Source organism: Balaenoptera borealis (genome assembly GCF_965194805.1).
Source record: "Balaenoptera borealis genome assembly, chromosome: 13".
Taxonomy (NCBI): Eukaryota; Metazoa; Chordata; class Mammalia; order Artiodactyla; family Balaenopteridae; genus Balaenoptera; species Balaenoptera borealis.
In genome coordinates, this window is record NC_138870.1 from 81,661,075 (window position 1) to 81,675,040 (window position 13,966).

Here is a 13,966-nt window from a genome sequence, read left to right on the forward strand (position 1 = left end):
GGGCACTGAATTTGTCTAAAGCTTTTTCTGCATCTATTGAGATGATCATATGGTTTTTGTCCTTCAATTTGTTAATATGGTGTATCACATCCATTGATTTGCATATATTGAAGAGTCCTTGCATTCCTGGGATAAATCCCACTTGATCATGCTGTATGATCCTTTTAATGTACTGTTGGATTCTGTTTGCTAGTATTTTGTTGAGGATTTTTGCATCTATGTTTATCAGTGATATTGGCCTGTAGTTTTATTTTTTTGTGACACCTTTGTCTGGTTTTGGTATCAGGGTGATGGTGGCCTCCTATAATGAATTTGGGAGTGTTCCTCCCTCTGCAATATTTTGGAGAGTTTGAGAAGGATAGGTGTTAGCTCTTCTCTAGATGTTTGATGGAATTTGCCTGTGAAGCCATCTGGTCCTGGGCTTTGGTTTGTTGGAAGATTTTTAATCACATTTTCAGTTTCATTGCTTTGTGATTGGTCTGTTTATATTTTCTGTTTCTTCCTGGTTCAGTCTCAGAAGGTTGTACTTTTCTAAGAATTTGTCCACTTCTTCCAGGTTGTCCATTTTATTGGCATATAGTTCCTTGTAGTAATCTCTCATGAACCTTTGTATTTATGCAGTGTCAGTTGTTACCTCTCCTTTTTCATTTCTAATTCTGTTGATTTGAGTCTTTTTCCTTTTTATCTTGATTAGTCTGGCTAGTGGTTTACCAATTTTGTTTATCTTCTCAAAGAATCAGCTTTTAGTTTTATTGATCTTTGCTATTGTTTTCTTCATTTCTTTTTCATTTATTTCTGATCTGATCTTTACAATTTCTTTCCTTCTGCTAAGTGTGGGGTTTTTTTTTTCTTCTTTCTCTAATTGCTTTAGGTGTAAGGTTAGGTTGTGTATTTGAGGTGTTTCTTGTTTCTTGAGGTAGGATTGTATTGCTATAAACTACCCTCTTAGAACTGCTTTTGCTGCATCCCATAGGTTTTGTGTTTTCATTGTCATTTGTTTCTAGGTATTTTTTGTTTTCCTCTTTGATTTCTTCAGTGACCTCTTGGTTATTTAGTAGTGTATTGTTTAGCCAGCCTCCATGTGTTTGTATTTTTTACACTCTTTTTCCTGTAATTGATATCTAGTCTCATAGCGTTGTGGTCAGAAGAGATATTTGATACGATTTGAATTTTCTTAAATTTACCAAGGCTTGATTTGTGACCTAAGATATGATCTATCCAGGAGAATGTTCCATGAGCACTTGAGAAGGAAGTGTGTTCTATTGTTTTTGGCTGGAATGTCCTATAAATATCAAGTCCATCTTGTTTAATGTATCATTTAAATCTTGTGTTTCCTTATTTATTTTCATTTTGGATGATCTGTCCATTGGTGAAAGTGAGGTGTTAAAGTCCCCTACTATGATTGAGTTACTGTCAATTTCCCCTTTTATGATGGCTATTAGCATTTGCCTTATGTATTGAGGTGCTTCTCTGTTGGGTGTATAAATATTTACAATTGTTATATCTTCTTCTTGGATTGATCCCATGATCATTATGTAGTGTCCTTCTTTGTCTCTTGTAATAGTCTTTATTTTAAAGTCCATTTTGTCTGATACGAGAATTGCTACTCCAGCTTTCTTTTGATTTCCATTTGCATAGAATATCTTTTTCCATCCCCTCACTTTCAGTCTGTATGTGTCCCTAGGTCTGAAGTGGGTCTCTTGTAGACAGCATATATACGGGTCTTGGTTTTGTATCCATTCAGCCAGTCTGTGTCTTTTGGTTGGAGCATATATTCCATTTACATTTAAGGTAATTATCAATATGTATGTTCCTGTTACCATTTTCTTAATTGTTTTGGGTTTGTTATTGTAGGTCTTTTCCTTCTCTTGTGTTTCCTGCCTAGAGAAGTTCCTTTAGCATTTGTTGTAAAACTGGTTTGGTGGTGCTGAATTCTCTTAGCTTTTCCTTGTCTGTAAAGGTTTTAATTTCTCCATCAAATCTGAATGAGATCCTTGCTGGGTAGAGTAATCTTGGTTGTAGGTTTTTCCCTTTCATCACTTTAAATATGTCCTGCCACTCCCTTCTGGCTTGCAGAGTTTCTGCTGAAAGATCAGCTGTTAGCCTTATGGAGATTCCCTTGTATGTTATTTGTTGCTTTTCCCTTGCTGCTTTTAATATTTTTTCTTTGTATTTAATTGTTGATAGTTTGATTAATATGTGTCTTGGTGTGTTTCTCCTTGGATTTATCCTGTATGGGACTCTCTGCACTTCCTGGATTTGACTGACTATTTCCTTTCCCATATTAGGGAAGTTTTCAACTATAATTTCCTCAAATATTTTCTCAGTCCCTTTCTTTTCCTCTTCTTCTTCTGGGACCCCTATAATTCGAATGTTGGTGCATTTAATATTTGCCCAGAGGTCTCTGAGACTGCCCTCAATTCTTTTTATTCTTTCTTCTTTATTCTGCTCTGTGGTAGTTATTTCCACTATTTTATCTTCCAGGTCACGTATTCATTCTTCTGCCTCAGTTATTCTGCTATTGATTCCTTTTAGAGAATTTTTAATTTCATTTATTGTGTTGTTCATCATTGTTTGTTGGTCTATAGTTCTTCTAGGTCCTTGTTAAACGTTTCTTGTATTTTCCCCATTCTATTTCCAAGATTTTGAATCATCTTTACTATCATTACTCTGAATTCTTTTTCAGGTAGCTTGCCTATTTCCTCTTCATTTGTTGGTTTGGTGGGTTTTTTCTTTGCTCCTTCATCTGCTGCATGTTTCTTTGTCTTCTCAGTTTGCTTAACTTACTGTGTTTGGGGTCTCCTTTTCGCAGGCTGCAGGTTTGTAGTTCCCATTGTTTTTGGTGTCTTCCTGCAGAGGGTAAGGTTAGTTCAGTGAGTTGTGTAGGCTTCCTGGTAGAGGGTACTGGTGCCTGTGTTCTGGTGAATGAGGCTGGATCTTGTGTTTCTGGTGGCAGGACCGCATCCGGTGGTGTGTTTTGGGGTGTCTGTGAACTTATTATGACTTTAGGCAGCCTCTCTGCTAATGGGTGGGGTTGTGTTTCTGTCTTTCTACTTGTTTGGCATGGGGTGTCCAGCACTGGAGCTTGCTGGCCATTGAGTGGAGCTGGGTGTTAGCATTGAGACGGAGTTCTCTGTTAGAGCTCTCGCCAATGATAGTACGTGGGGCTGGGAGGTCTCTGGTGGTCCAATGTACTGAACTCGGCTCTCCCACCTCAGAGGCACAGGCCTGACACCTGGCCAGAGCATCAAAGCCCTGTCAGCCACAAGGCTCAGGAGAAAAGGGAGAAAGAAAAGAAAGAAAAAATAAAATAAAATAAATAAAGTTAATAAAGTAAAAAAATAAGAAAAATATTATTAAAATAAAAAAATTTAAAAAGTAATTTAAAAAAAAGAAGAGCGCAACTATACCAATAAACAAATCCACCAGTGATAACAAATGCTAAAAACTGTACTAAGATCAACATAAAAATCAGAAACTAGTCAGTCACATACAGCAACCCCAAGTCTACAGTTGCTCCCAAAAATCCACCGCATCAGTTTTGGGATGGTTCGTTTTCTATTCAGGTATTCCACAGATGCAGGGTACATCAAGTTGATTGTGGAGATTTAATCTGCTGCTCCTGAGGCTGCTGGGAGAGATTTCCCTTTCTCTTCTTTGTTCGCACAGCTCCTGGGGTTCAGCTTTGGATTTGGCCCTGCCTCTGCATGTAGGTCATCCTCTGGCATGGGTTCTTCGCCCAGATAGGAGGGTGTTAAAGGAGCAGCTGATTAGGGGGCTCTGGCTCACCCAGGCTGGGGCGGAGGGAAGGGTATGGAATGTGGGATGAGCCTGTGGCGGCAGAGGCCAGTGTGACATTGCAACAGCCTGAGGCGCGCCGTGTGTTCTCCCTGGGAAGTTGTCCCTGGATCACGGAACCCTGGCAGTGGTGAGCTGCACAGGCTCCTCGGAGGGGAGGTGTGGATAGTGACCTGTGCTTGCACAAAGGATTCTTGGTGGCTGCAGCAGCAGCCTTAGCATTTCATGCCCATCTCTGGGGTCCATGATGATAGCCGCGGCTTGCACCTGTCTCTGAAGCTCGTTTACGCCATGCTTTGAATTTCCTCTCCTCACACACTCCGAAACAATGGTCTGTTGCCTCTTAGGCAGTTCCAGACTTTTTCCCGGACTCCCTCCCTGCTAACTGTGGCACACTAGCCCCCTTCAGGCTGTGTTTACACAGCCAACCCCAGTCCTCTCCCTGGGATCTTACCTCCAAAACCTACATTGTATTTTAAATAATCTAGAGATGATTTAAAGTATATAGGAGGATGTGTGTAAGTTATATGAAAGTACTATGCCATTTTATATAAAAGATTTGAGCATCCTTGGCTTTTGGTATCTGAGGGGGTCCTGGAACCAAGCCCCAGCAGTTACCAAGGGATGAGTGTAGTCATCTAAAATGCTTATCTCTTGTTGATATCCAGAAGTTGATAGTGGCTGGGAGCTTGCACATGATGGAACTAAAAGGACTGAAGTCCGTTGGAAGCAAGGTAGTTTGTCTAGGGTCACTCGTATGTAGTTATCTTCTCAGTTTTAAAGGGGAGTGTTCATGTTTTATTTTCAGTTCAGTTCTCTTCCTCCTAGATCATACTTCAGCTCTCATCACATTTTTATGGTGGGATTTACATTTTGCTCTTTTGAGAGACTAGCTATTCAATGACGACCAGGAGTATCATAGTCTCATTTATGCGTGGGATATAAACAATTTTGGGTATTCTTCTAGCATAATTTCAGTGACAATACTCATTAAAGGTTTATTACTTTGGGGTAGTTTTATAAATTCTTGCAGATCCTTTTAACTGGCTTTATCTTTTTGTATTAGGAGGAATGAGTCCCTACTTGGAATAAAAAAAATGAAATATAAGGACAATACTTTGTGTAAAAAGGTCATCAAACCTACGAAGAAGTTCAGAGCTGCAGTAGTGGAGATTGGAAGAGTAAGTTTCGTATAAATTTTGAATTTTAAGTTAATGAACTTAAGAGATTCATGTATCTAGAGATGGTTGGCTGTACTATAATTTAGTATAATGTGAAACAGAAGAGAATACCAACAAGCATAATTTTATAATTATGCAATATATTTTAATTCTTATCACAAGGATATTTTTATAACCATTTTTTTTTGTCTACAGGGGTACTTCTTTTACTTTTGATAATAATTTTAATTGAGTGGCATAAAGAAACCACTATTTTAATGTCAAAAGATAAGCATTAGAGTACAAGTAAATTATAGTATTGTGTTAAGATTTTAAATTGGATTTGTAACATTTTTGTTATCTCCCATGTTAAGACTACAGAAATGAAGCCCAGACAGAGATCTAAAAAAAACGAAACTCTAAGAGAATTTTTGAATAAAAATCCTTTTATTTCTGAAATGGCGGAGCAAGAAAGGTATTGATTGATTAATTAATTAAATGTTTACTGGAGGGTTACTATGTGTTGTGCATTATTTTAGGCACCAGGGATACACTGGTAGACTAGACAGATAAGATTACTGCCATCAGGGAGCTTACATACTAATAAAAGGAACACAAAATAAACAAAGACACAAATAAACAATTTATTTTTTTATTTTTTATTTATTTTATTATTTATTTATTTTATATTGGGGTATAGTTGTTTTACAATGTTGTGTTAGTTTCTACTGTATAGCGAAGTGAAGTAGAATTCCCTGTGCTATACAGCAGGTTCTCATGAGTTATCTGTTTTTTACATATTAGTGTATATATGTCAATCCCAGTCTCCCAATTCATCCCACCCCCCCTTCCCTCCTTGGCATCCTCTACATCTGTGTCTCTATTTCTGCCTTGCAAACTGGTTCATCTGTACCATTTTTCTAGATTCCACATATGTGCATTAATAGACAATATTTGTTTTTCTCTTTCTGACTTATTTCACTCTATATGACAGTCTCTAGGTCCATCCAAGTCTCTACAAATGACCCCATTTCATTCCTTTTTATGGCCGAGTAATATTCCATTGTATATATGTACCATATATTCTTTATCCATTCATCTGTCAATGGACATTTAGGTTGCTTCCATGATCTGGCTATTGTAAATAGTGATGCAGTGAACATTGCAGTGCATGTGTCTGTTTGAATTATGGTTTTCTCTGGGTATATGCCCAGTAGTGGGATTGCTGGGTCATATGGTAATTCTATTTTTAGTTTTTTAAGGAATCTCCATATTGTTCTCCATAGTGGCTGTGTCAATTTACATTCCCACCAACAGTGCAAGAGGGTTCCCTTTTCTCCACACCTTCTCCAGCATTTATTGTTTGTAGATTTTCTGATGATGCCCATTCTGACCGTTGTGAGGTCATACCTCACTGTAGTTTTGATTTGCATTTCTCTTATAATTAGCGATGTTGAGCATCTTTTCATGTACCTCTTGGCCATCTGTATGTCTTCTTTGGAGAAATGTCTATTTAGGTCTTCTGCCCATTTTTTGATTGGGTTCCTTGTTTTTTTGATATTGAGCTGCATGAGCTGTTTGTATATTTTGTCCATTGATTCGTTTGTAAATATTTTCTCCCATTCTGAGGGTTGTCTTTTTGTCTTGTTTATGGTTTCCTTTGTTGTGCAAAAGAAACAAGACAATTTAAATTTTTGATAAATTTTATAAAATAAATGAACAGGATGATGTACTATAGAGTAACTGGCCTGGAGTGGAGGTGGTGATAACAGTAATTTAGATAAGAGTGGCCAGGAGATTAAACTGGTAAATTACTTTTAATTATTGGCAGATAATGTTCTTGTTTATAAAGCTTAAACCATAAAACTTATCATGGTATGTTTAGCTTTTATTGTCACGAGTACACATTTATGATTCTCATACATTCTTTATATATCTTACCTTCATTATGTAATGCTTTCCTTTACCTGTTTAGTGATTTTGATCTTAATTTTCAACATATAAATATTAATTAAACCACTCTTATTTTCTTTTTGTTTGCATTTGCCTATGCTCTGTTTGATTATCCCTTCATTTTCTTTATTTAAATTATGACATATTTTAGATGAGTATAGAAAATAATATAACAAATGAACATGTACCCAATATGCAGCATACCATATAAAGTGTTTGGGATACATTTCTGTCCCCCTCTATCCCAGAAGTAATACAATCCAAAATTTGGCATTTATCATGCTTATAAGTGACTTTATACTTCAATTATATATGTATATGCCCCTAAATAACATACAGTATTATTTTTTACAATTTTTTTTGCCAATTTGCTCTTATTCCTCACTATTATGTTTATGAGATTTTCTTCATGTTGATTATACACAAGTCTAGTCCAACTTTCCATTATGTAAACAGTGCTACAAAGGACATTCTTATATATATCTCCATATGCACATGTGAGAGTTTCTGGGGTAAATACACAGGAGTGTAGTTCCCAGGATATGAACATTTTAACATTTCTAGATATTGCTAAATTGCTTTAAAATTTTCATCGGTGTGTCAAGTTTCCCTTAGTCAGCATCTTCCCTGATACTTAATATTATTATCAAATTTTCAAATTTTTGTGGACCTATGAGCTGTGAAATTTTCTCTCCTTGTTATTTTAATTTTTATTTCTTTGATTACTAATGAGGTTAGGCAGCTTTTCATGTTTTTTTTAAACCCTAGGGTTTTTCTGTTCTCAAGACTGCTTGTTTAGATCCTTTGCACATTTGCAACTTTTGTTTTCTCATTTATTTTTAGAAGTTTGGATACTAATGCTTTTCCCAGTTTGAGGCTCATCCATTTACATTTTAAAAGTCATCTTTTTTTATTCATTCATTCATCTATTTATTTATTTATTTATTTATTTTTGGCTGCATTGGGTCTTTGTTGCTGCGCGCGGGCTTTCCCTAGTTGTGACGAGCGGGGCTACTCTTCATTGCGGTGTGCGGCTTCTCATTGCAGTGGCTTCCCTTGTTGCAGAGCACGGGCTTTAGGCATGAGGGCTTCAGTAGTTGTGGCTTGCGGGCTCTGCGCTCAGTAGTTGTGGCACACGGGCTTATCTGCTCCACGGCATGAGGGATCTTCCTAGACCAGGGTTTGAACCTATGTCCCCTGCATTGGCAGGCGGATTCTTAACCACTGTGCCGCCAGAGAAGTCCCTGAAAGTCATCTTTTTTTAAATCAAAAGCTATGACTGTTAATTGGGTCAAATGTATCAACATTTCTCTTTATTATTTTTGAAATTCTTCTCTAACTGAGGTAGTAAGGTGTTTTCTTCATCAATTTAAATGTTTGATTTTACAATTAGGAAATTGCTTGAGAGATCTTTATATATCCTAGATATAGGTCAAGGCCCTTGTTGGATATGTGGTTTGCAAATATTTTTTTTCAGTGTGTAGCTTGCCTCTTCATCCTCTTGACAGTCTTTCACAGAGCAAAAGTTTTTAATTTTGATGATGTTTGACTTAGCAATTTTTCCTTTAATGGGTTGTGCTTTTGGTGTCACTTCTAAGAACACTGCCTAGCCCTAGGTCATATATTTTTTCCCCAAGTTTTATAGTTTTATGTTTTATATTTACTTGTGATCCATTTTAAATTAACTTTTTGTATAAGGAATTGAGATTTATGTTTTTACTTATAGATATCCAACTGCTCCAGTACGATTTGTTGGAAAGACTGTCCTCCTTCTACTGATTTGCTTTTGCAGCTTTGCAAAAAATCAGTTGGGCATATTTATGTGGGTATATTTATGTGGGATTTGGGAAGATACTCTATCAAATTTAGGAAATTGTCTTCTATTTCTTGTTTTCTGAAAGTTTTCTTCTGAATTGTGTTCAGTCTTGTTGAATATTTCTTCTTCACTAAGATTTTTTTCTCCTTTAATCTGATTATGCAGTGAATTACATTAATACATAAATGTTAAACTGTGCGCAGTGTCTTTTTCTCACACTTTTGACTCCAACAGTATGTGTCTTCCAAAATCAGCCACTTCTCAGGGAGTTGGGACAAGATAGCAGAGTAGAAGGACCTTGGGCTCACCTCCTCTCACGAGCACACCAAAATTACAACTAACTGCTGAACAACCATTGACAAAAAAGACTGGAAACTGTCAAAAAAGATATTCTACATCCAAGGATACAAAACCCTTCGCCTAGTTTCTCCTAATGGTAGCATCTTACAGAGCTATAGCATAAAAATTCAATTCAATTCTGATAATATCTACCTGGAGTCAGCATCAGATCCCACAAGTTGAAGGACCCTGCCCCACAAGACTGGCCCCGCTTTAGATGCTGGCCACAAATGGGATGGCCAGGCTACCCACATTTCTGCCCAGCCTACTACAAACTAGGGGGTCCCCATAATTCCTCCTCACCTCATTCAGGTTCAGTAGTTTGTTAGAATGGCTCACAGAACTCAGGAAAACATTTTACTTATGTTTACTGGTTTATAAGGGATGCATGTGAACAGCCAGATGAAGGGGCTCATAGGACAATGTCTGGAAGGGTCCTGAGCACAGGAACCTCTGTCCCTGTGAAGTTGTGATGCATCGCTCTCCCAGCAAGTGGATGTGTTCACCAGCCTGGAAGCTCTCTGAACCTTATTGTTCATAGGTTTTTAAAAAACCCAATCTGCAGTCACTGTCCCCAGAGACTGGGGGTTGGGGCTCAGAGTTCCACTTAGTAATCATGTGTTTGATTTTTCTGGTGACCAGCCCCTATCCTGAGGCTCTCTAGGGGCCCAACCCTGAGTCACTTTACTAGCACCTGAGTCTAGCACCTTACTAGACTCAGGTGTGTTCCAAAGGGGCTCATCATGAATAACAAGAAACTCGTATCACTCAGGAAACTCCAAGTTTTAGGAGATCTGTACCTGGAACAAAGGACAAAGACCAAATATATATTTTTATTATAACATACTATGTCTGCACACATACATTCATTTTTTACCTACTGATTCAACTTCTTTAAGATTAATAGCCACTCTGAATCTGTGATTTTTTTTTTTGAGTTCCTTTTGATGAATTCTATTTTCTAGGAAATTATCCATTTTATCTAAATTTTCAAATATATTCATAAAACGTTATTATATTCTCATGTTATCTTTTGAATCTCTGCTATATCTACAGTTACACCCTGTATTTCATTCCTAACTTCATTAATTTTTGTCTTCTCTCATATTTTTGAGATTTATCTTGCCAGAGGTTTGTCTGTTTTTTCCCCATTTTTTCAAAGAGCCAAATTTTGTCTTTGTAAGTCTTCTTTATTGTATTTTCCTTGCCCTTAATTTTTGCTTTTATTCTTATTACTTCCCAGCTTCTTTTTTTTTTTTTTTTTAACAGCTTCACTGAGATTTTAGGCAAGGAAAAAATTATTTTTCCTTCTACCCTCCTAAGTTCCCTGGCTGGGACTCTGTAATATTAGACTGACAAAAGACAGATTAACAAGAGAAAAACAAACAGGAGTTTATTAATGTTTGCATATGCATGGGAGAACTCAGTGATGAGTAACTCAAAGGGGTGGTTAGGACTTGGGCTTGTGTGGCATCGTAACAAAAGAACAACAAATTTATAGTAAAGTGACAAAAGAAGGAAAAGGGGTTTAGGCTTTCAAGAGCAGCAAACTCTGGTAGAAATATGAGAGAAACTAATGGAGTAAGACTTGTTTGGGCAGGCCCATCTTGACGCTGATTTTCCGTCTTCATGGCCATAAAATTTCCCAGGAGAGGAGATTTATGGCATTCTTCATTTTTCAGAAGTTTCTATTTTCTATCAGATAAGGGAACCTCCAAGAAGGCATCTTTCTGCATCTGTTCATTCTCATTTACCTCCAGCTCAAAATGATCCTAACGCCAAAGTGAGAAGTATCTCCCTGTATGATCTCACCCTCTGTGGCGGGGAAGGTGCAGCTAGTCCTGTCACTCTCCTTGGCCTTTTGAGGTGACTTGACCTCTTCACACAGGAATAAGATTGATTTTTATTTTGGAAATTATATTTTTAATTTTTAAGGTAGAGTGATTTAAAACATTTCCATTTGTTTGGAAACCAAAAAACATTACTTAAGACAACCAAACAACAGCAAAAAGCTCAAAAAACTTTGGATTAAAAGGAAGTCATTAACAAAATACAAAATATTTAGCACTGAATGATAATGTCAACACTACATATCAAAAAGTAGTTTCCTTCCTTCCTTTGTTCTTCAGAATATCTGTTTTACTCATACAACAATGTCTATCTCCCTTCCTTCCATCCATCCCTCTTTCCTTCCTTTTCTTCCGTGTGTGTGTGTGTGTGAGTGTGTGTTGTATTGATTCAGATGCAGACATGTTATCTATTAAAGTGAGCAAGATACTTTAACTTACCAGTTGAGATCTTTTTTTCGCCTTCTCCAATATAAATCAGGTAGAATGGCACAGACCAATGAGGCAGCAACATTGTCAAGGGTTAAAAAAAAAAAGATAAAGTATTTTGAAGAAATAGTCATGCCATATAAACAACTATGTAATTATAAAATTAGGTGGGCTACTTTGAGATTTTGATAGGAATAATTTGAAACAAATTGAATATATGTTATACTTAAAATCTAAACTCTTAGCTAAATTTTGAGATATTAGTTTTTTCCAGAGCACACTGCATATGGATGTATGAAGTTATTTCACATATAGTTGACTGTTTTATTTCCTCTGTAGTCTAGCTAATGTTAGAAAAAATTTGGCTCCATTGTTTTTGTTCCTTAAGGAACAGAACAGAGAAATGATTTTCTTGTTTAATATTGAAGTTAGTTGATGAATGTGAACATTATAATGTTATAATTTAGTTGTCTAATCTCAGTGGCCTTTTGGTGACGGAAAAGAAAAGCGCTGTTTGGTTTGAGCCTAGCACACAGACATCAGAGAGAACTGAAGGCAATTCATAGTGTCTTCATCCCTAGTGTTTATCCTTGTGCCTGCTTCACTGTCCTAGTTCACATTTTTAGCGCTAAGGAAATGACAGATAAACCAGAAACATTTGCATAAGGGCAGTCAGGTGACTTCTTGATGTATTTTGTACAAATTGGAATCATTCTTCTTTGTTAAATGTCTGGAAGTTTGTATAATTTCAAAACTTCCTTCTCCCTCTGCAGAAATAAGAGAGCTGATGTTCGAAAAGTAGCACATCGATTCCTGGTAGATAACTTGAATCCTTTAATATTAAATTATGTTAAAAAGAAGAGGTTTCATCAAATATTTCTTGAGGAGATGCCCTGGAAAGCTCAGATGAACCTGTATCTGGCAAGCGCACACTTCAGCCTGCTTTTAACAACGCTAGGGGAACGTACAAAGATAAAATTTGGTTCGTCATTGGTAATGGTCAGGTAGAGTATATTATCAATGAATAATACTTCTTTAGTCTCAAGAACATGGGTTGTATTTCTGTGATCAGGGCTCCAATGCTGATGATAACTTAAAGAGGTTTACAAAGTGCTTCAGTCTTTACTGACCTTTGGTATATTTTTAAACTTCTTATCTCGGAAGCTTTCCCAAATGAGTGCTGAAGTGCTTATGAAGTAGTAATTTGCATATATTTTGAATATATTAGTCAATATAGCTTTCAGTTAAAGGGGAAAGTGAATTTTCCAAGAGAAGTTTAATATTAATTGTACAGTAATTATATTAGTAGTCATTAGGCAAATCTCTGTTTCATTTAGAGGTATATTTTAAGCCTCTCTAAACACAGGTCCTGTTTTCTCATACAATATAAACTTTCTGTCATTAATTCCAAAGACATTTTCCAGCTCTTGTTGATTGTCTTTGGCTAAAGTGTTGTTTATAGGAGACAAAAAAAGAACATAAATACATAATATGGAATACCATGTAACCAGAGTAACTCTATGTAACCAGAATCTTTCTTTAAAAAAACAAGAACAACAGAAAAAAACTCATTGAGGGAATTCCCTGGTGGTCCAGTGGTTAGGACTCTGAGCTTTCACTGCCGTGGGCCTGGGTTTCAATCCCTGGTTCGGGAACTAAGATCCTGCAAGTGCACAGCGTGGCCAAAAAAAAAAAAACAAAACTTGTTGAGCACCTACTAGATACCAGGTGCTGAGATAGGTACAATGGGCATTCAAAGATGAGCAGGATATACAAGTTGGAGGCTGGTAGTGTGGCTCACAAATGTTCACGAATAATTGTAAATAATGGTAAAAAGTGAAGTGCACATAAAGTCTTTGTTCCTTGGGAGGAGGCTTTCTGGTGATGAGACTAGGAAAGGTTTCAAGGGGAGAAGCCACTTGGCCTGGGTCCTGATGGACAGGCAAGATTTAGAAATGTGCAGGTAGGGAAATAGGCATTTCAGATAGGTGGAAGAATGAGTCAAGAGCCCAGGTAGGAAACACAGGATGGGAACCCCCAGGGGTCTGACCAGAATCTAGGGCATGTGAAAGGGAGTGGTGAGAAGTGATTAGAAAAGTAGGTCGGTACCAGATCATGGAGGGTCTTAACAGTCTATTAAATCTTAACTTTAATTTATATACAGTGGAAGATTATTAAGTTGTTTTTCTTTTTTTAAGCAGGGCTATGATAAGCAATTTCTCTGACAGCAACATATCAAATGGATTGGAGGAAGGAAAGAATGGTGACAGGGATATGAATTAAGAGGGTATTTATTTCAGTAATGCAGTGATACAATATGCAGGTTGAAACCCACGATGAACTTGATCCAGTTTCTATTTCTCCAGAATTTTGTTTAAAATAAAATTCTGGTCTATGTGGGCTAGACCAGGTTAGCATTTAAGAAGCAGTTAGATTGCTTGACTAACAGGGAAGGCTTTTGGCAAAGTGACCCATTCTTGAGGCTCTGAAAGGGAAAACAGTTCAGATCAGATGGCTTCCTCACTGTCCCCTGGACACTGAGAGCTCTTCTTCTCCGACCTGCCAGTCACACATGGCCATTCGTGCATGATTACTTGGCAGCACAAAAATTAGACAGTGACCGA

The 13,966-nt window shown here is 37.1% G+C and overlaps 1 protein-coding gene across 1 annotated transcript in view; it reads left to right on the top strand.

The window, feature by feature from the left end:
* Window positions 1-13,966, top strand: part of CFAP54 (cilia and flagella associated protein 54) — a 311,831-nt gene that overhangs the window by 135,839 nt on the left and 162,026 nt on the right. Inside the window, exons 31-33 of the mRNA XM_082349512.1 lie at window positions 4,865-4,979; window positions 5,333-5,433; window positions 12,116-12,346. Of these exons, the coding sequence (XP_082205638.1) occupies window positions 4,865-4,979; window positions 5,333-5,433; window positions 12,116-12,346 (447 nt within the window). The remainder of the gene's footprint in view (window positions 1-4,864; window positions 4,980-5,332; window positions 5,434-12,115; window positions 12,347-13,966) is intronic.